The sequence below is a fragment of the Salarias fasciatus genome, chromosome 3 (assembly GCF_902148845.1).
Source record: "Salarias fasciatus chromosome 3, fSalaFa1.1, whole genome shotgun sequence".
NCBI lineage: Eukaryota > Metazoa > Chordata > Actinopteri > Blenniiformes > Blenniidae > Salarias > Salarias fasciatus.
Genome location: NC_043747.1, coordinates 28978856 through 28998887, shown reverse-complemented (window position 1 = coordinate 28998887; position 20032 = coordinate 28978856). Strand labels below are relative to the sequence as shown.

At 45.9% G+C, this 20032-nt stretch overlaps 1 protein-coding gene across 1 annotated transcript; it reads right to left on the bottom strand.

The window, feature by feature from the left end:
* Positions 1-1144: 1144 nt before the first annotated feature.
* On the bottom strand, positions 1145-19780 carry LOC115382826 (uncharacterized). Its single transcript, XM_030084747.1, has 11 exons — positions 19554-19780; positions 19435-19479; positions 18609-18860; positions 18262-18462; positions 3868-3945; positions 3749-3793; positions 3374-3622; positions 2966-3205; positions 2725-2901; positions 2187-2300; positions 1145-1308 (listed from the first exon to the last, which is right to left on the bottom strand). Exons 1-11 carry the CDS (start codon positions 19582-19584, stop codon positions 1268-1270), a joined length of 1473 nt encoding a protein of 490 aa, XP_029940607.1. The 5' UTR covers positions 19585-19780; the 3' UTR covers positions 1145-1267.
* Positions 19781-20032: the final 252 nt, after the last annotated feature.

The following is a 20032-nucleotide window of genomic DNA, read 5'->3' as shown; positions in this document are numbered from 1 at the left end:
AACAAAAGGCATTTTAAATCAAGAAATTGAAGGATCCATGTGTATTTGCATTATAGCACACAAATATATTTTCAAAATTATGTTTAGAAAAATTTTATGACTTGTTGAGGCCTAGAGGTCTGCCAAATGTACATGTCCCCACTTACCAAAGTTACTTTTTCATTGAATATAAACCAAATAAAAATATCCAGTAACTATATATTTTTTTGCTAATATAATAATTTTCTTGTCTATGATTACCTAAATTGAAGAAATATAAGAAAAATACATTAAAAATGTATACAATGGCTTTATTTAACCATGTCCCTCAGTTTTGTTCAACCCCGTAACACCATATTAACCCTCCCCCTTTTCAAAAAAACGGTTCAGCCCAAGTTCTTCAGCATCCAGAAAGTGACATCTCTCATCTTTTTTCCGCACATTCTGTTAAGAGAGGAAAGTGTTCGCATACTTTCTTTGTGATATTTAATTGTTTTTATCATCAGATTGACATCGTCAAGCTCAACATTTCAACTCTGTTACATACATAAATGATACTTACTGTTGTTTGAGTAAAAGCAAATAATTGTCTTGGTAAAATACATGAATTTCTTGTTTTCCTCATGGTATATGATGCTCTACACCCTAGCTAATGTGGATGTGTGACTACTTTAGCTAAAATCTTCAACCCCGTAACATTCAACCACGTAACAAAAAAGCACTTTTACATGGTTGAAGCGCTGTTACAGGGTTGAATGTTGCACCAGCCAGTCCCTTTTAAATCAATAATATTTCACATTCATTTGGATTTCATGCAAAAGGTGGGAATTCCTATTTTCTCTGAGGTTCAAATATGTCTTCAATCAGATGCAATTATTAGAAACACAATTTTTTGTGGAATATTTTTCAATACTCAGAGAGCTCAAAGAGCACCGATTTCAGAGAATCACCCATTAGACAGAAAGTTCCTCTTCCCCACCAGTAGAAACTCTTCTGTTTCTCACTCTTTAAAGTTCTTTACCTTGACGTGTCAGTAACGAGTCAACCTGCCAGCAGTCGACCACCTGTGGTTTGACCTCACTGAGGCGCCGCTGTTTAATAGGAAGTCTGAGCGAGGGGCCTTCTCTGAAAACAGGAAGTGATCACAAACACCAAAGCTCTTCAGTCGACTGAAAATCTGAAGGTTTTATTCATTCTGCACAACAACAACAACAGCTGCACATCTTCAGAGCGGACGCTGACTGGTTATACTGGTTATGACATCATCACTCCATCGTCCAATCCCTGCTCAGCCGGAGGGCGTCGCCATGGGGACGACTTGTTCATTTCCTGTGGTTTAAAAAAGAAAATAGTACAACAAGACAGATCCAGGCAGCTGTCAGTCATCAAGAGATGAACGGTTGGTTAGTCAGTCAGTCCAAAGTTAACTGGTCATTAGTGTTTTGGTTGCTGGCTGGGTTGTTAGTTTATTTCATTTGTTGTTTAATTGATTAGTTTTTTGTCTTTCTTGTTAGTTTGTAGGTAACTAGTTGTTTTGTCGGTTGCTTGATTACCGAGCAGATTGAGGCATTGAGTTAACTTGTGATTGGTGTGTTGGTTAGTTACTGGATTGTTAGTTGGTTGAATCAATGATTGGGTGATTTACTAGTTGGATGGTTGGTTTAATGATCAGTGGTCAGAGTTTTTACTGATGGAAACTCTGCAGCAGAGGAATCCAGCAGGAGCAGACAGAGAATAATCCAGAGAACAGAGGAGGAGTCAAAGAACACAGGAAACAGACGGGAGAACAAGCAGGACGACTGTCAGTCAGAACAGGAGGACAGGGAGAGAGACAGGGGGACACACTGTCAGCACACAGGGAGGAGGAGCTGACCGGGGAGTGGACGATGGGATCAATGAGAGACTGAGGGAAGCTTGGAGAGACAAGCAGGACACAGAGAGGACAGAGAGGACAGAGAGTCCTGACAGGTGCTCAGATGGGTTCACCGGTTAGTAGATCGGCTGATTCAGTTGGTTCGTTCATGTCTTGAGTCGTTGGTTTGTCAATCATTGAAAAGTCATCTGGTTATTAGTTAGTGTGCTGGTCGTTCATTGGTTGGTTGGGTGTTCAGTTGGTGGGTTTGTTGGTTGATTGCAGCGGTCAGAAGAACAGCGGAGAAGGTGAACCCCACCCCCAAGGACACTATCGCCAACTCTAGATGTCCTACCAGAGCCGAGGCAATCATGAGAGATGTCCGCCACCTGTCCTGCATGCTGCCCTCTGGAGGAAGGGTCAGCTCCATCACCAGCGAAACAAACAGACTCAAAAACAGCTTCTTCCCCTGGGCAGATAGAACACGGTACTCAACATGAACACCTGCTAGATAAATTACTGTGAACCATCTCTATTGACACCACCACTCGTGTACCCGTATCGGGTAGTGCCAATAGTGCCAACTATTTATTTATTCCTATGTGCAATACCTTACCCGACGATCCAACTACCTTAGACAAACAGCAAACTAACTTTATTACTCTATATATAGTCCCTCTCCTCCTCACCTATTATAGAACACTTTACTCACTATTGTCAACGTTTTGTACTTACTATTGTGGACTATTTGCTATTTATTATGGAGTACTTTTAATTGTATTGCACTGTAGTGGACCTGCTGCAATTTCGCTGCCCAGAAAACTGAGTGGTGACAAATAAAGAATCTTGAATCTTGATCATACGATTGGTTAGTTAGTTAGTCAATTAGTTACCTTTGGTTCTGTCTTGATATAAAGACACCGTGAGCAGAGTGGAGATGGAGTTCAGAGAGAAAACCACCAGGTAGCAGAAAACTCTGACCACAAGCTGGAGGGAGGTGATGGAAATGGGCGGAGCTCCACTTCTGGGTGGAGTTTCCTCAGTGGGCGGAGCTGCCTTGGTAGGTGGAGCTGTAGAGAGAGTCCCAGCAGGTGAACATGAGGCTGAATCAGGAAGCAGAGTTCAGCTCCTCACCTGAGACAGAGATCCAGCTGGGTGGAGACTCTCCAACACCTCTGAAGCTACACCTGTAGAGGCCTTCAGCAGAGCGGGAAACATGGCGGAGGGTCATGTGACCTGTGGACTCGGTCCCGATGAAGACGCCATCTTTAAAGAAACTAGCTGAGAGGGTGGAGGGAGCGCTGGTTCTACAACCCAGAGTGACGTCCTGTCCCTCCATCACAGGGAGGACTGGACTCTGGAGGACCACTGTATCTGGACACAGAGAGCAGAGTCCAGCATCTGAGACACACACACACACGCACGCACGCACGCACGCACGCACGCACGCACGCACGCACGCACGCACGCACGCACGCACACACACACACACACACACACACACACACACACACACACACACACACACACACACACATTCACCTGAAGTGATGTTGATGCTGCTTCCAGCTGCTCCCTCTCTGGACTCACACCAGTAAACTCCACTGTCCCAGGTAAACATGTAGCTGATGCTACAGGAGGAACCAGCAGGTTTCCCCCACCCGTCTTCACATGAACTCCTCTCTCTTCTTTTGGTCTTCCTCCACACTGTCCATCCGTCCTCCTCACAGCTCAGAGACACTGAGGCTCCTTGAAGGAACTGAGATCTGCTGGGACTCACAGTCAGACCTGCTGAGAACGAGAGGAACCCACACTGAGGAACGAAGCAGCAGCAGGATGCAGGACAGACTGGACAGAACAGGGATTGAAAACACTGATCACTGAAGCAGGAAGCAGAGGAACGAGGCGTTCACTGACCTGGAGGAGATGGCAGAGTGGTGGAGATGAGAGTGAAGGTCAGACCTGCAGAGAGAGAGGAGCTGGTCTGAGGTTCTCAGGTGGAGGAGACAGGAGAACCTGTGGAGAACAGTTCTTACAGAGCAGCTGCAGAACACGTCTTCCCTCCATCGTCCAGTCAGCCTGGTTCCAGTCTACGTGTCTCACAGCTGCTCTCACTCAGGATGTATACCTCAAAAACACAGTTCAGCAGCGGCAAGTATCACACACACACACACACACACACACAGGATGTCTCCTCTGATTGGTGGGTTTCTTTCTACGATCACATGAAGAAAGACCCTTGGCATCGCCATGGTTGAGCTGCAGAGATGGAAGGCTGTCAAAGTAACACACAAACAGCAACAGCACAGACAACAACAATAAATATGTAAACAATCCAATTAGTACAACAACAACTATCACAACAATGCACAGCAAAAGAAACAGTAGCATATATCACAAACAAAAAAACAAACAAACCTAAAAATGACTTTACAGAAACAACCTCAAAATATCAACACAAAAACAAAAATAAAACAAAATTAAAAACAAAAATAGCACAAAAAATAACCAGAGAAAAACAAACGAAACAACCACAACCTCAGCAATAGCAGAAAGTTGATCTTTGTGATTAGAACAGGTCATTTATCATGAAACTATAAAGGCCGAGAATTTGGGCTCGCACCTCCTCCACCTCCACTGTTACCATGACAACTGTTACTACCGTAGCTCAGCCAACCACCAAAATCACAACAATTCCCATAATGTTCTCAGGACGACCCCGTTCCCACATCAACCACTGTCCCCTCATCGACCCCTGTTCCCACATCAACCACTGTTCCCTCATCGACCACTGTTCCCACATCGACCACTGTTTTCAAATCAACCACTGTTCCCACATCAACCACTGTTCCCTCATCGACTGCTGTTCCCACATCAACCACTGTTCCCTCATCGACTGCTGTTCCCACATCAACCACTGTTCCCGCATCGACCGCTGTTCCCACATCAACCACCGTTTCTGAACAAACCTGCAATGCTTTTAAGCAATATTTTTTGGACAAAGTTATGTCTATTAGGCAAGCGATTACACCTGTTCCTACGGCCTTCACATCCATTTCTGCTGCACAATGTGTGTTTGAGAGTTTTGACCCTGTTACTCTTGTGGACCTCAAAATAGCTGTCCAGGGGTTGAAGTCGACAACTTGTGCACTAGACACTGTCCCTACTCATATTATGAAGGAAGCTGTTGACATCTTAGGCCCATGCCTTGTTTCCTTCATAAACAGCTGTTTTAGTTTGGGCATTGTGCCAGCTGCTCTCAAGCACGCCATCGTAAAACCATTGCTTAAAAAACCCGGTCTGGATCCCTCCCTCTTATCTAACTTCCGTCCTATCTCTCACCTGCCTTTTTTGTCCAAACTGATGGAGAAGCTTGTTTTTTCGCAGCTTCTCTCTCACCTTAATTCTAATGGCATTGCGGACAAATTTCAATCAGGCTTCAGGTCGAGACATAGCACCGAGTCTGCGTTGTTGAGGGTCCATAATGATATATTGACAGCTCTAGACAACAGAAGTTCTGTTGTCTTGGTGTTATTAGATCTTACCGCTGCCTTTGATACCGTGGATCATTCCATCCTCATTTCCAGACTTCAACACACTGTAGGCCTGCAGGGTGCGGTTCTCAAGTGGTTTTCCTCCTATCTCTCAAACAGATCCTTCACGGTACATATAAATGAGTTTGCGTCTTCTGCTGCTCCTCTCTCGTCTGGAGTGCCTCAAGGCTCTATTCTTGGTCCCATTCTGTTTTCATTATATATGCTACCGCTTGGTCGACTTATCTCCAGTCACAACATCCAATTTCACTTTTATGCAGACGATCTCCAGATTTATCTTCCAGTTATCTATAATGATCGCTCTGCGTTAGATCCCCTCAATAACTGTCTCCACACCATCAAACAGTGGTTGTCACAGAATTTCCTTCATTTGAATGGGGAAAAGACTGAATATATCCACTTCAGTTCTGACCCAACCCACAGTTCCCCAGATTTTGGTTCATCCACCCCACAATTTGCTTCTGCTGTGAGGAATCTGGGTGTGATTTTTGATAATGAACTTAACTTTGAAAAGCAGATCAGTTCTGTTGTGAGGGCGGGCTTTTTCCAACTAAGGCTTCTGAGCAGAGTTAAGCCATTCTTGTCTCGGGCAGATTTAGAGAAGGCCGCTCATGCTCTCATCAGCTCAAGACTTGACTATTGTAACGCCCTTTACGCTGGACTGAATCTCTCACTCCTCCATAAACTTCAGTTGGTTCAGAACGCAGCAGCTCGTCTCATCTCCAACTCCTCAAAATACTCACACATTACTCCGGTCCTTCAAGCTCTCCACTGGCTTCCGGTGCGGTTCCGAGTCCAGTACAAGATTCTGGTGTTTGTGTTTATGGCTACTAATGGGTATGCCCCCCCTTACATCTCAGAGCTGTTGCAAATTTATCAACCTGCCAGGACTCTACGCTCGTCAAGCCACACCTCCTTGGTTGTCCCCAGGGCGAGATATAGAAGTTTGGTGACCGCTCTTTTGCTGTTCTTGGCCCGAAGCTCTGGAACTCTCTTCCTCTGGATTTAAAGTCTATCACTGCACTTAATGTTTTTAAATGTCATCTGAAAACGCACCTTTTCATTTAGCGTTTGATGTTTAGCCCCTTTTAGTACTTTGTGTCTTAAAGTGTTTTTACTTATTTATTTTGTTTTACTCTGTTAAGCGCCTTGTGCTCCGTTTGGCAGTTGGAAGGCGCTTTAGAAATAAAATTTGATTGATTGATTGTTCCCGCATCGACCACTGTTCTCAAATCAACCACTGTTCCCTCATCGACCCCTGTTCCCACATCAACCACTGTTCCCACATCGACCACTGTTCCCACATCAACCACTGTTCCCTCATCGACCACTGTTCCCACATCAACCACTGTTCCCTCATCGACCCCTGTTCCCACATCAACCACTGTTCCCTCATCGACCACTGTTCCCACATCAACCACTGTTTCCACATCGACCACTGTTCTCAAATCAACCACTGTTCCCTCATCGACCCCTGTTCCCACATCAACCACTGTTCCCTTATCGACCACTGTTCCCACATCAACCACTGTTCCCTCATCAACCACTGTTCCCACATCAACCACTGTTCCCTCATCGACCCCTGTTCCCACATCAACCACTGTTCCCTCATCGACCACTGTTCCCACATCAACCACTGTTCCCACATCGACCACTGTTCCCACATCGACCACTGTTCCCTCATCGACCACTGTTCCCACATCAACCACTGTTCCCTCATCGACTACTGTTCCCAAAACAACCACTGTTCCCTCATTGACCACTGTTCCCACATCAACCACTGTTTCCACAATGACCTCTGTTCCCACGATGACAACTGTTCCCACAAAGACCACTGTTCCCACAACAACCACTGTTCCCACAACAACCACTGAGATGATACTGCTGTAATCCTGTGACAGTACAGGTAGTGAGAGTGATGGCGTGATGACATCATGGTTGTAGGCCAGGCTAGCTTGTGGTGGCTGTGTTCAGAGCTAATAAGCTAAACTTACAGCCGGGCTCAGGTGAATATATATATATAAGCTGCCATGGTGTCAAAAGTGCTGTGTGGATGTGAGGGACCAGCGCTGTCTGGACGTCTTGCCGTCTCAAGCGCTGGTCTGTTTAAACTGTTTTTAACAGCGTGCCTGAGGCTGAGACAGGCATGCAGACAGAACCTCGGTGAAGAGAGGGCGGCGGCGTCCCAACCACAACTGGGCCAAGTACAACCTTCAGCACACAGCCACCCGAGAGTTTGGCTTCACAAGACTGTAGGAGTGGCCTATATTGATACGGAGGTTTGAGAGAGTTCCTCTTGCAAGTGGTGTGCATGCTAGCTTATGGTAAAACCAGAGCAATACTCTCTGGCAGACGAAGCAGATGACATGCTGTGTGGGTTCACGGTCACTCACTGCAGGTGCAGAAAGACAGTATATACTAGTCCGAAATGCTTTCCAGAATGACTTCATTGTGAAGAGAAATGCATTGTATGAGCTGGCAAAGTTCAATATGTGTGTCCTAGGAGAGAATGAAGATGTTGACTCTTTCATCTCTGCACTGTATGCACTAGCCGAATGCTGAGTATGGACTGTTACGTAACGAGCTCCTCAGAGGCAGGACTGTGGTGGGGCGCCCAGATTGGCGACTGTCTGAGAGGATGCAGTTGGACCGAGATCTGACGCTGGAGACGGACAGAACGAGGAGGTGAAACATCAGCAGGTCACAATGAGAGGCACTTAATCTGATGCAGGTGGCAGCAAAGCCATCGATGGAGGGTTCAAAGGCAGCAACAAGACAAAGACGAGAGGTAGTTCCCACCTTTCTAGTTCAGTTCAAGCCCAAGACCAGGAGTTTAGGGGCGGCTGTGGTTCAATGGGGAGAGCAGTCGTCTCGCAATCAGGAGGTTGTTGGTTCGATTTCTGTCTTCCCCTGTCCGCATGTCCTTGGGAAAGACACTGAACCCTAAATTGCCTCCAGTGGATGGACTGAGCACCTGGCATGGCGGCTGCCTCCACTGGTGTGTGAATGGGTAGATGAGATAATGCAGTGTAAAGCGCTTTGGGGTCTGTTTAATGCAGGGGAAAAGCGCTATGTAATTGTAGTCAATTTAACATTTAACTGCATATCAGGTCACTGTGACACTGAACAAGTGTCACAATGGCCTGATATGCAGTTAATGTCTGTGTTTCATGGCAGTAGTGCTAATTAAAGTATATACCCAACACACTGTTTGGGCGCTACCATTTCAATAGACTCCCTGTTGGAGCACTTCCAGAACAGGATGGCAGAGGTTCCAGATGGACTCAGGAATGGTCTACCACATGGATGACAGGATGCACAAAGACTCACTCATGGAAACTCCAGTGCTGGCCATTTATGATCCAAACAGGGAGGTGAAGGTTTCCATAGGATGAAGGCAGATGCTTCATCCGATGGTCAAGGTGGAGTCCTCTTTCAGTGGTGGGAGGATGTGTGGAAGCCGGTGGCATATGTCTCACACCAACAGAGCAGAGATATGCTCAGGTAGAGGAGGAAACGCTGAGACCGACCAGGGCCTGTGAAAGATTCAGAAATTTTCTCATTGGCAAATGTTTCAGGTAGGAAACAGAAGCAGGTTGGCCAGAGACACCATGCTAAAAGACCCAACACTGAAAGACTGAAGGATCTTCTGTTTACAAGACAGGTTATCCCATCTTGAATTTCCCAGGTTGGGATTAATGAAGTATATCTCTATCTGCCATGAGGAACGATGCCCTTGCCAGACTGCATGTTGGATTGTACCACCCAGGGGGTGGTACAATCCAGGGAAAGTGTCAGACAGTTAATGTATTGGCCTGGCCTGAGCCAGCAGCTGAGTGGTTGTTGAGCTGCATAATAGAAAGGAAAGTTCTACTGAAGAAGGCAGCAGATCCTTGTTTAGCTCTCTTGGCATACAGAGCTAGAAACTGTCAGAAACTGTCTTGGACGGAGGTGAAGCGCCACACCACACCACATTCCTATCTGATGGATGGAACAGTGGGACGTAACCGCGGACACCTGGTTCCTGTGCAGAGTGTGCAGTTCCCTGCCAGAACAGAACAGCGGTGTGGTGCCATGTGAGGACGCAGGTCTCTGAGATCCTCACCACCAGAACACCTACAAAAGACTGTGTCAAAACCAAAGATCCTTTGTTGACCCTGTCTGTCGTTTTCTGCTCCTCTGCAGCCACAGTGGGGTCTGTGGTCTTGTGTTCTGTTTTGGTTTCAGATGGGCGGAGCCTTGCTGGCTGCTGATTGCAGATTTGTTTCACCTGCAGTGTCAGAGTTCCGACTCCCTTCTGCTTCCCAGCCCTGGCTGCCCGCCCGTCCACACTTCGACTGAAGGAATCGACTCTGTCCCTGAAACCCATCCCCATGGAGGGTAATCTGTGGTTCAGAAGATCCCTTCTAATGGAACAGGTCAACTCACAGCACGGACTAAGTTTGTTATTTGTTTGTTGAAGGACTTTATTTTCATTAAAATTTTCATTTTCATTAAAATTCAAGGCACATTCCAAACAACACAACAGGTAGGCAACGATTATTTTTAATAAACTGGTTTCTTCAACACTGCCCGCCTGGAATGCGCGGGAATGGAAACGAGCGCTCCCGCCAATGCGGAAGTGAATTAACGCCGCACCACCCGCCGCTGACAGTGTAGGCGAACGAAACAAGCGCTCCCGCCACCTGCGCCCTGCTCCACCGGCCGCTACTGCCTATAGTGCATGTTATCAGTGCATGTTAATAGCCTGATTCAAATCAATGGTGCTGAGTCGCTAGATGCTAACACAGCAACCAATGCCAAGGAATACATCCTCCTGTTGAAAAAGATCCAGAACAATGTTAACACATACTCCAAGGAACGAGCATTGTTGAATAATTTTATAATATTCTTTACATCATGCTTATTATATTATTTTATTCACTATTGTTCATGTAATGCATGTCTCTGTTAGTTATAGTATGCTAGTGGACACAGGCGTAGAAAAGAGATGTATCCTTTTTCTGTTCGCCAGCCTGCCATTTTTCGTTTTTACGGCAGCCTCTTGGCAGCTGGACAGTTTGTTTTTTCTAAAGTCAAGACTACAGGTCAATTGTCTCTCTGTCTCCCTCTGGTGTAAATGAGGCTCATTGGATAAGAAATGTGACACTATGATTTGTTGCACAACACCTGGCATTTGGAGACTTGGAGGCTGAGAGGGCTTCCCAAGGGGTCACGACATTGACCTTTGTAGGGAGGGGGGAAGAGTCAATTGAGAAGCAACGAATGGCTTTGAGTGATTGTGTCTTGACCAGTGTTGGGAATAACGGCGTTAGAATAAACGGCGTTAGTAACGGCGTTATTTTTTTCAGTAACGAATAATCTAATTAGTTTACTTTTCCCATCGTTGCAACGCCGTTACCGTTACTAAGAATATGAAGTGGCGCGCTACTACTGACTGAATGAAGCGCGAGTGTCCGCTGCTGCCTTACACATCAGCTGCAGGAGAGAGCAGGGAGGAGGGGGAGAGGGGGAATGGAGGGGGGGGGGGGGGGGGGGGGGGGGGGGGGGAGATGAAGACGCCATGATGATGGTTGGTGGGCGGGCATGCCCTGCCCACGTGTCTCACTCGCTGCACGCTCTGAACCGGTAAACACAACAAGACCAGAGACAATGGCGTGGAGCTCGAGCCCAGGACATAGAAAGGTAGCGTTCTGAAACTGGAAGCCTCACTGGAAGACTTTATCCACGTCTGCCACATGCTGGCATGACACTTGTTGCTGCTGCTAACCCGACCCCGAGTCCAAACGCAGCAGGAGGGAGAGGAGCCGCTCTGTTAAAACAAGCAACCAGCAGGCGACCAGAGCCGAGCTGAACACTGACTGCAGGTCCACTGGAACACAGTAGGCCTAATGTACAGTTACAGAGATTTGCAATACTTAATGGCCAGAAGTTTACATTTGTGTTTTCTTAACAGGCTGCAATTTAGTTCAAATAAATACTAATGTTCTAAAATACTGTATAAAGTGTTTTATTCTTCAATCAGTTGATATAAACATCTTTGATGTTATAGATGTTATAGAATGTGGTAATGTGTAGAACATGAAAAATAACGTCAGTTACTTTGGTGAGTAACTAATTACTTTTTCAGTGAGGTAACTGAGTTACTAACTGAATTACTTTTTGGGAGAAGTAATTTGTAATTCTAACTAATTACTTTTTTAAAGTAACTTGCCCAACACTGGTCTTGACAAAGACTCAACTAAGACTCAACAAATGGTTTTGAACAATTGTGTCTTGACGAAGAGTCCATTGAGAGTTGACGAACTCCCAAAAAATAGTATAAATAGATGGAGCGGAGAGTGCTCCGCGCGTCAGTTCTTCGGTCGGGGTCTTGCTGCCAGGAGGTTTTTTGGGAATAAAGTCCTCCTTTTGCATTCTGACTCTGACTCTGCCTGATTTTTCCGAGGAGAACTATGATTGAAGACTTCAAGAACCAAGAGGATATAATTGAGGATTTTACGTTTTTTTCTGGAATATATGTTTGTGGGTTTTTTTGCACCGTGACTGGCCTAGGATACTTTTTTAAATAAATTCCACGACAGCATATGGAATAAAATCAGGTCCAGTGAAATTCAGCTGTCGACCAGACTGGTGGAGAAGTAGAGGACCAGACGGAGGGCTGCACGTAGCCGCTAACAATCACCAGGACACCGTGTCCAGACTGCAGCAAGACATTCAGCAGCAGAATGACATGTAAACCCTGTATGACAATAACTAGGACCAGGGCCCTCATTTATCAAACCGAGCAGAACGAAAAAATCAGTCGTTATCAAACCTGTGGACGCCTGCCGTACCGCCACTTGTTCTTCATCTCCATGATCGAGAACTTCCAGGATCGTTTTCCTTCAGAAACGCCTCAAATTAACCAGATGTGGAAACGACACGCCTTTTCATTAATGTGTATTTATTCCTCACCTTTGCATCATGTCAAAGATGTGAAAAAGCCAAAAATAAACCAGTAAATAGACAGTAATTTGGTAAATTCAGACGCCTACACAACAGTATATTCAAACACTTGCCCAAATCCAGAGCTCCTCACATCACTTGTTGCACATAAAGCATTTGACCACTCAGGATTTGATTACCTATTTACACCACTTGGCCAAGTTGGACTCAGCCCTGGTTCAAAGGCTTCTATTCAACACCACAAGCAGCAGTCCGTACAAATAACGCTACATTAAAATAACTCCCCCTCCGGAGCGGTTCATGGCAGGGTTCTATTGCACTTCAGTCACTGATTGAGGAACAAAATCTTGCTGTCATGCTTACAGGAACGCACAGTAAAAGTGAAAAAAAAAAGAAATATTTGATGGTTCACTTTTGTGTTCCCCTGTCGCCCCTATTTTCCAACCTTGCAATGGAACCTCTAGCGATGTGGCTCTTAGTGTTAAGGGTATCAAGAGGGGGGCGTTCGTACACTTCAGTTGGCTTTATATGCAGATGACCTCTTATTAAACTGCACAGACCCATTTCGGTCCGATTGCGCTTGATCCAGAAGCTTTCTTCCTTTGTCTGTATCCTCATACAAAATCAGTGTCAGAAATGTGCAGCCTGTTTCATGACAATAAATTTGTTTCCTTTGAGTACTCAATGAATGTAACATCCCGAAGAAACAATGTTAGATATTTCCAGATGAAGGTAGCTCCTCTCCTCTTCAGTGCCCATGGCCCTCTTCAGCGCAGATGGAGAACTGCTTCAGCCCCGACCCATACCAAGAGGGCAGCGTTTTTGATGTGTGTCGTATATGTTCCACATCAGTGGTGGCTGCTGGTCTTCCAAGGAGGGGAAGCTCATTTTCAGCATATATTTTATTATGCGTCTGATTATTTGTACGTAAATTCTACCCTCCGTTCCTTTTCAAGAAAATGATCTGTGACCCTGTCATACCAGCTAGGTGTCTTTTCCAGGGACTTGACCAGTGTCCTCTCAATGGCCAGCAGAGCTAGGCTGCTTAAATGGCTTTGGCCCATTGTGTTGCGGGTGTAAGACTTGAGCCGCTTTAAACAGGAGAAACTCCTTTCCACACCTGCAGATGTAGCACCAATCGTTGCTACCAATGACAAAAGTTTGTACAACTGAGGCATTGCACTGTCCAGCTCCATGTCTTTCAGAAACAGCAAGAAACCACATAGCTTTCCCCTGTTGCCCTGCAAGTCCTGGTTTGAATATAGGATTTGAAGTTCAGACCTCAGTCTCCCTCAAAGAACTGGCCAGAACATTTCAGGACACTCTGATATGCCTCCTCTGGAAACACTTTTTTCATCTCATCAAATTTCCCTGGATTGACTAATTCCAAGAAGCACATGCTTTCCAAATTTGCAAAACGCCGAGGTATCTTCTCTGAGAGATTGTCGAGGATGGCCATGTACAGATTTCTGCAGCGTTCCTTGGGATCCTGTAATTGTGACAGACGGCGCTTTTTCAGGGGCTCAGTTTGTGGGTCTGATGTGAGATCTGCCGCTTTGGCATAAACAGCTTGGAAAGCCCCCTCTGACCTTTTGTCTTTGACATAAGCAAGAAGAGACTCAATTCTTTTCTTGCATTACAGAACATCCATAGCCCTCTGCTGGACAATGTCAAACACCACATCAGTCTCAGAGAAGATTTGCTCATATGTGTACAACATGAACACAAACTCGAAATCCTCCAGTTTCATCAGAAAGCCTTTGGCACAATCTAGTGTATCATCATCCATGGCCTTATCTGCAATGATTTTCTCAAAAGTCTGTAGGAGGGCATCATAATTGTTTGCTACAGTACTCACTATCTGTGATGTGAAATTCCATCGAGTAGGAGCGTTTCTGGGCAACCTCGAGCAGCCTGCAGACTCAAGAAAATACATCCTCTTTGTGGATTTTGAGAAAAATGTGGCAAACCCAGAGAGTGATGCAAAGAAAATTCTGCACTCAGATAAACATTTAGCCCCCTGAGACAGCACCAGATTCAGTCTGTGTGCATAGCAATGCACAAATGTTGCACTGGGGGCTATTTCTTTAACTCTGGCCTGCAAACCATGTAGAGCTGCAGACATGACAGCAGCCCCATCATAGGTTTGTGCCATAAGTTTCTCTCTGAAATTGTAGCCCTGCATTTTCTCATTTAGGACACCAGAAACAGACTGAGCATCTCTTCCCCCAGAAACATCAAAAAATCCAATAAAGCGCTCCTGAATTTTCCTGCACTATCCACATGGCGAACAATGACAGAGAGTTGGGTACGGCAAGCTATATATAAGTTGTCTCATCCACCTGCCATGCAGAAAAGGGAGCAGTCTGAATTTCACTTTTTATCTCATGTGAAACAGTGGCTGAAAGAGCAGTGATCAAGTCATTTTGGATTGTATGGGACATGCCAGAAAACACAGCTGATGACTGGAATTGTGTGGCCAAGACAGAGTCATATTTTGATAATGTTTCTATAAACTCCCTGTAATTCCCTTTGTTGGATGATTCACCACTCTCATCATGCCCCCGAAATGACAGCTCCTGACGGCCAAGCAATGAAGTCACATCAATAAGGCGGTTTAGGAAAGCCCTGTTTTGTTTTACGGTTTCTTTATGTTTGCCACTTGAATGCGAGCGCCTTCATTATTGCATGTTCACCCTGACTCTGCTGAGGCAACTCAACCTGCACATGCACTCACATGTTCATTGCTTTTTTCATGCCTTTTGAATTCCCTGTCAAAATTAGATAGATTCACAAAGCCCACTTTTGACCAGACAACACCTCCCTGAGATGGTTTCATCTAGAGGCGTGGCCAGCAGTACATTTTATTGGTGGACAGCACTTCCAGTCAGCAGCTCACCTGGTCAGACCAAGGACAGCTGAAAAGACCTGTTACTTTTCCCCACCTTTTGCACCAACTCAATCTTAGGAGTTGGTCTGCCTTGCAGTTTTAACACGAATTTTCTCTTCATAGGAAGACTATCAATGGTTTCGCTAAAATCTGGTCCACAACATTCACTGTCTGCCATTGTGCGCAGCTTGCGAGCAGCTGGAGCTGCAGCGCAAGGAGAAGCTCCACAGCTGCTTGTCGAGGAGAGAAACCACAGAGTGACTTAAAAAGTCACTCTTTTAAGTCGTTTTTCTTTCAAAAATCGTTTTTCACCATCACAAAGTCTCCAGGGATCAGCAAAGCCTCCGAATCAACTCAGAACAACAGAATGAAAAACTTCAGAAGCGCTTTGGTACATTTTTTTTACTTCAAGATCACTGATTTGCTCATTTCGTTGTCAATCAAGCTTCAGACAGATCATCCAATCAGCATGCAGAAGCTCAGCGTCCAGGCCAGCCCACTTCCCATAGACCCCAGAGACGCTGAGCGTCCGATGGTGCGGGACCAGCCCAGCATTTTATCCAATGAGCGTCCAGTTCACTGCAGCAGAACAACCACGCGAGCTTCCCGCATGGCGCTCAGCGTCCAGCTGTTTTAAAGTGCCGCGCCGCTGCGAGGAGGAGTAGGAAAAAAAGCTGAGTTAATTACCTGAGATAAGAAGCTGATTCTGAACAAAAGATGAACGGGTTGTAGCACATATTTAATCAATGAAATGTTCACACACAGTAAAATATTGGACCACTTATTTTTTTGGACATTTTAGGGGAAGTTGAGCTTCCCTTGCAGTCTTAGAGCAATCGCCACTGTTCCACATGTTCCAGCCCCTCTCTGGACCATCTGAAATACCGTTCATGCGATTTTGTTCCTCTGTTTTTGAAGCGTATCCAAGAGACAGGACTGCTGCTATAGTTGGGGTTGCTCCACGGGGGGGCGTCCCTTCCACACCACCAGTCTATCTGCCTGGTGTTTGGTCTCTCTCCTGAACCCGATCAGACAACACCTTCACCTGAGGATCAGAGATATAACATCACAGGTAAAGCTAGTGGAGCTCAGATCATAGGCAGGGCTCTGTTTTAAAATACTACCAAAGTGATTCAAGTGTCCAGAGCAGTGGTGCTCCGTCAGGGCCTGCAAAGCCTTCTCTGCTGGCCTAAAAATTATCTGAATTACAGACTGATGTAAATTATATTTTGTCCATAAATAATTAATAAATGATTCCAAACGGTATGTTCCAGTTCCTTTCATAGTTTTCCCGTGGTTGCGCTGCTTCCAGACATGTTTTTTTTCATATTAAATCATTTAACCAATCAGATTTCAGCCATCATCTGTTGCTAGGGTCAAAGAAATCTGCCCGAGGCCTTGATTGTCCGTTCTGATGGCGCAGTGAAGTAAAGTGAAGCATCAATCAGAGAGTTGCTTCAACCAATCAGACAGTTGCTTCAACTAATCAGATTTCGAGTTGGCGACTCAGCGCCTTCTGGCTTCTAACAGCAGCAGATCCAGGCCTCTGATTTACATTCACCAAGAGATACAGTAGGGGGCGGGTATGCACCTAAGTTGTTGGTCGCCTACCTCAATTATTCCAAGACAGAAGAAGAGACCTGAAGAGAAATAAACTTACCCAGAAATCCACAGGACAGCTGGACTTTCAGCCCTGGCTTTATGGAACTGAACGCTGGATAATCGTATATGACAGAGCAGTTGAACTCTTTTTGAGGAAGGAAAGGAGGATTGTATTTTGTTTCAAATAATCGGGATTTGGTGAGTAAAATGTCCTCTTTCCTAACTAATATTGCTGTTTTGTTAAGTTGTTGATGCTCATTGTATGTGCACAGATGTAGTAGGACTTGTGCACTTCAGCAAAGGCATTTATTCTGGCTGCAACAGTATCTATCTGCTGTGCAACAACTCTTTATGTGCATACTGCATAATAAGATTTTTTTTTGTAGACAAATAGTTATTGAGAGGTGGATTGGTTCAGGCGGATCTGTTCTGAAGGCCTTAGTGTGAAACGCACGGTCCCACGCACTGGTCCAGAGGGAATGGTTCTGTTGACCTTCTCTGTCAGTAAAAGAAGCAGCTCTCACTTCATGCCTTGATGAAACTCTGAGTTATTTATCATGTCAGTAACGTGGGAACCTGCCAGCAGTCGACCACCTGTGGTTTGACTACACTGACGCGCCGTGCTGGAACAGGAAGTCTGAGCGAGGCGTCGAGGCGAAACAGGAAGTGACCACAAACACCAAATCTTTCCAGTCAACTCAAAATCTGAAGGCTTTATTCATTCTGCACGACAACAACAGCAACTCCGCATCCTCAGAACAGACGCTGACTGCTTACTGGTTATGACATCATCACTCCGTCGTCCAATCCCTGCTCAGCCTGGATGAAGGAGGGCATCGCCATGGAGACGACTTATTTGGTTCCTGTGGTTTAAAAAAGAAAATATTTAGTACAAGACAGATCCAGTAGCTGCCAGTCATCAAGAGATGAACGGTTGGTTAGTTAGTCAGTCAGAAGTTACCTTGTCATTAGTATTTTGGGTGCTGGTTGGGTTGGTAGTTTATTTCATTAGTTGGTTCATTTGTTGTGTAATTGATTAGCTGGTTGATTTTCTTTTCAGTTTGTAGGTAACTAGTTGGTATGTTGGTTGATTTGTTACCTAGTAGATTGAGGCATTGGGTTAACTTGTGATTGGACTGTTGGTTAGTCATTGGATTGTTAGTTGGGTGAATCAATGATTGGTTTATTTACTGGTTGGATGGTGGGTTTAATGGTGAGTTGGTCAGTTACTTTGGTAATCGGTTGGTTGATTGGCCTGTTAAGTTGGTTATTCATGTCTTGATTAGCTGGCTGGTCAGTCAACCAATGCTAACTTGTGATTAGTTAGTATCCTGGCTGTTGAATGGTTTGTTAGTTGGTCGATTGAATGTTGGTTTATTTCTTGGCTTGTTGATGAATGGTTGATTGATTGCTCAATTAGTTAGTAAGTCAGTTACCTTTGGCTCTGCCTCGATATATCGACACCATGAGCAGAGTGGAGATGAAGTACGGACAGAAAACCACCAGGTGGCGGACAACTGTGATCACAAGCTGAAGAGAAGTGAGTGGAGCTCCAGACTTGGGCGGAGCTACATCAGTGGGCGGAGCTACAGAGAGACTCCCAGCTGGGGAACTTGTGGTGTCCCGCCCTGGGAAGACTGGACACCACAGGACACACGGAGACATGGTGAACACAGCTTCCAGGATGGTGTCTAACAGTCTGGGTAACACACACACACACACCACACACACACACACACACACACACACACACACACACACCACACACACACCACACACTTACCAGCTACAGTGATGTTGATGCTGCTTCCAGCTGCTCCCTCTCTGGACTCACACCAGTAAACTCCACTGTCCCAGGTAAACATGTAGCCGATGCTACAGGAGGAACCAGCAGGTTTCCCCCACCCGTCTTCACATGAACTCCTCTGTCTCCTGCTGGTCTTCCTCCAAACTGTCCATCCGTCCTCCTCACAGCTCAGAGACACTGAGTCTCCTTGAAGGAACTGAGATCTGCTGGGACTCACAGTCAGTCCTGCTGAGAACGAGAGGAACCAACACTGAAGAAGAATGGATTGTCCAGGATGGAGAGAGCGTTCTCCAGGGTCTGAAACCAGAGAGTTCAGCTCTGACCAGTCAGTTTACTGACCAGCTGCAGTCCCTGGTACTTCCACGTCCTGAACACCTTACCCTACGTCCCCCGAGAGAAATGCTCTGGAGGCGGGGGGCTCTATTCTGCCCGAACACTACCACCATTTCCTTGATCTTGGAGGTATTCAGCTGCACCATCCCATAAATACTCCCCAAACTCCACCCTCAACCCCAACCCGAATACACGACAACACCATGGACCAAACAGTCGCCAGACAGGAATCAGCTGTGAGCTGATAAAGGTCCGTGGTCTGATGGTCGAGTCTGTCTTCATTGTAGTGAGAAAGCAACCATTAGTTAGTTCTACCAGAACCGGGCGCTACAGCAGCTCACCACCAGCCACCAGACGGAGCTTCAGGAGCTGAACTGCTCTTCAAAGAGTCACTGTAACGTCCAGACTGGACAGAACCTGAAACCAACACACAAACTGGATCTAACACGATGGAGGAACCTTCACTGACCTTGAAGAGATGGCAGAGTGGTGGAGATGAGAGTGAAGGTCAGACCTGCAGAGAGAGAGGAGCTGGTCTGAGGTTCTCAGGTGGAGGAGACAGGAGAACCTGCAGAGAACAGTTCTTACAGAGCAGCTGCAGAACACGTCTTCCCTCCATCGTCCAGTCCGGCCGGTCTCTCCTGCTGCTGCTCTCTGGCTGGACTCAGAGGAAGTGATCTGGAGGTTTTAGTCTCTGATGATCTGAGAGTTTTGCTGTTTGCCCACTGAAGTGCGGTCGGAAAGGGAAATTCACAACTGAGAGGACACACACTTTGACACACCGCACAGCGGCTGCAAGTAGGACACACACACACACACACACACACACACACACACACACACACACACACACACACACACACACACACACACACACACACACACCACAGTAAGGAGGAGGAGAGACCTCTCTCTTCTGCAGGACTGATTTATAATGAACAGAACTGTGCTTCATGTTGTCATAACCTGTAGAGGGTTCTCTGTCATTATTCTTTCACCAGTTCTAAACCAGCTTCATGATTGATCTGTTCTCCTGTGTTCTAGAGAAGAAGACGATCTGAGGCTGG

Coding starts and splice junctions, on each gene's coding strand:
- LOC115382826 (XM_030084747.1), bottom strand. CDS start 19,584: ATGGAGGGAAGACGTGTTCTGCAGCTGCTCT. Junction 3,946..18,261: donor ATATCGAGGCAGAGCCAAAG/GTAACTGACTTA, acceptor ATACATCCTGAG/TGAGAGCAGCTGTGAGACAC. Junction 1,309..2,186: donor TCATGATTGCCTCGGCTCTG/GTAGGACATCTA, acceptor TTTAAACCACAG/GAAATGAACAAGTCGTCCCC.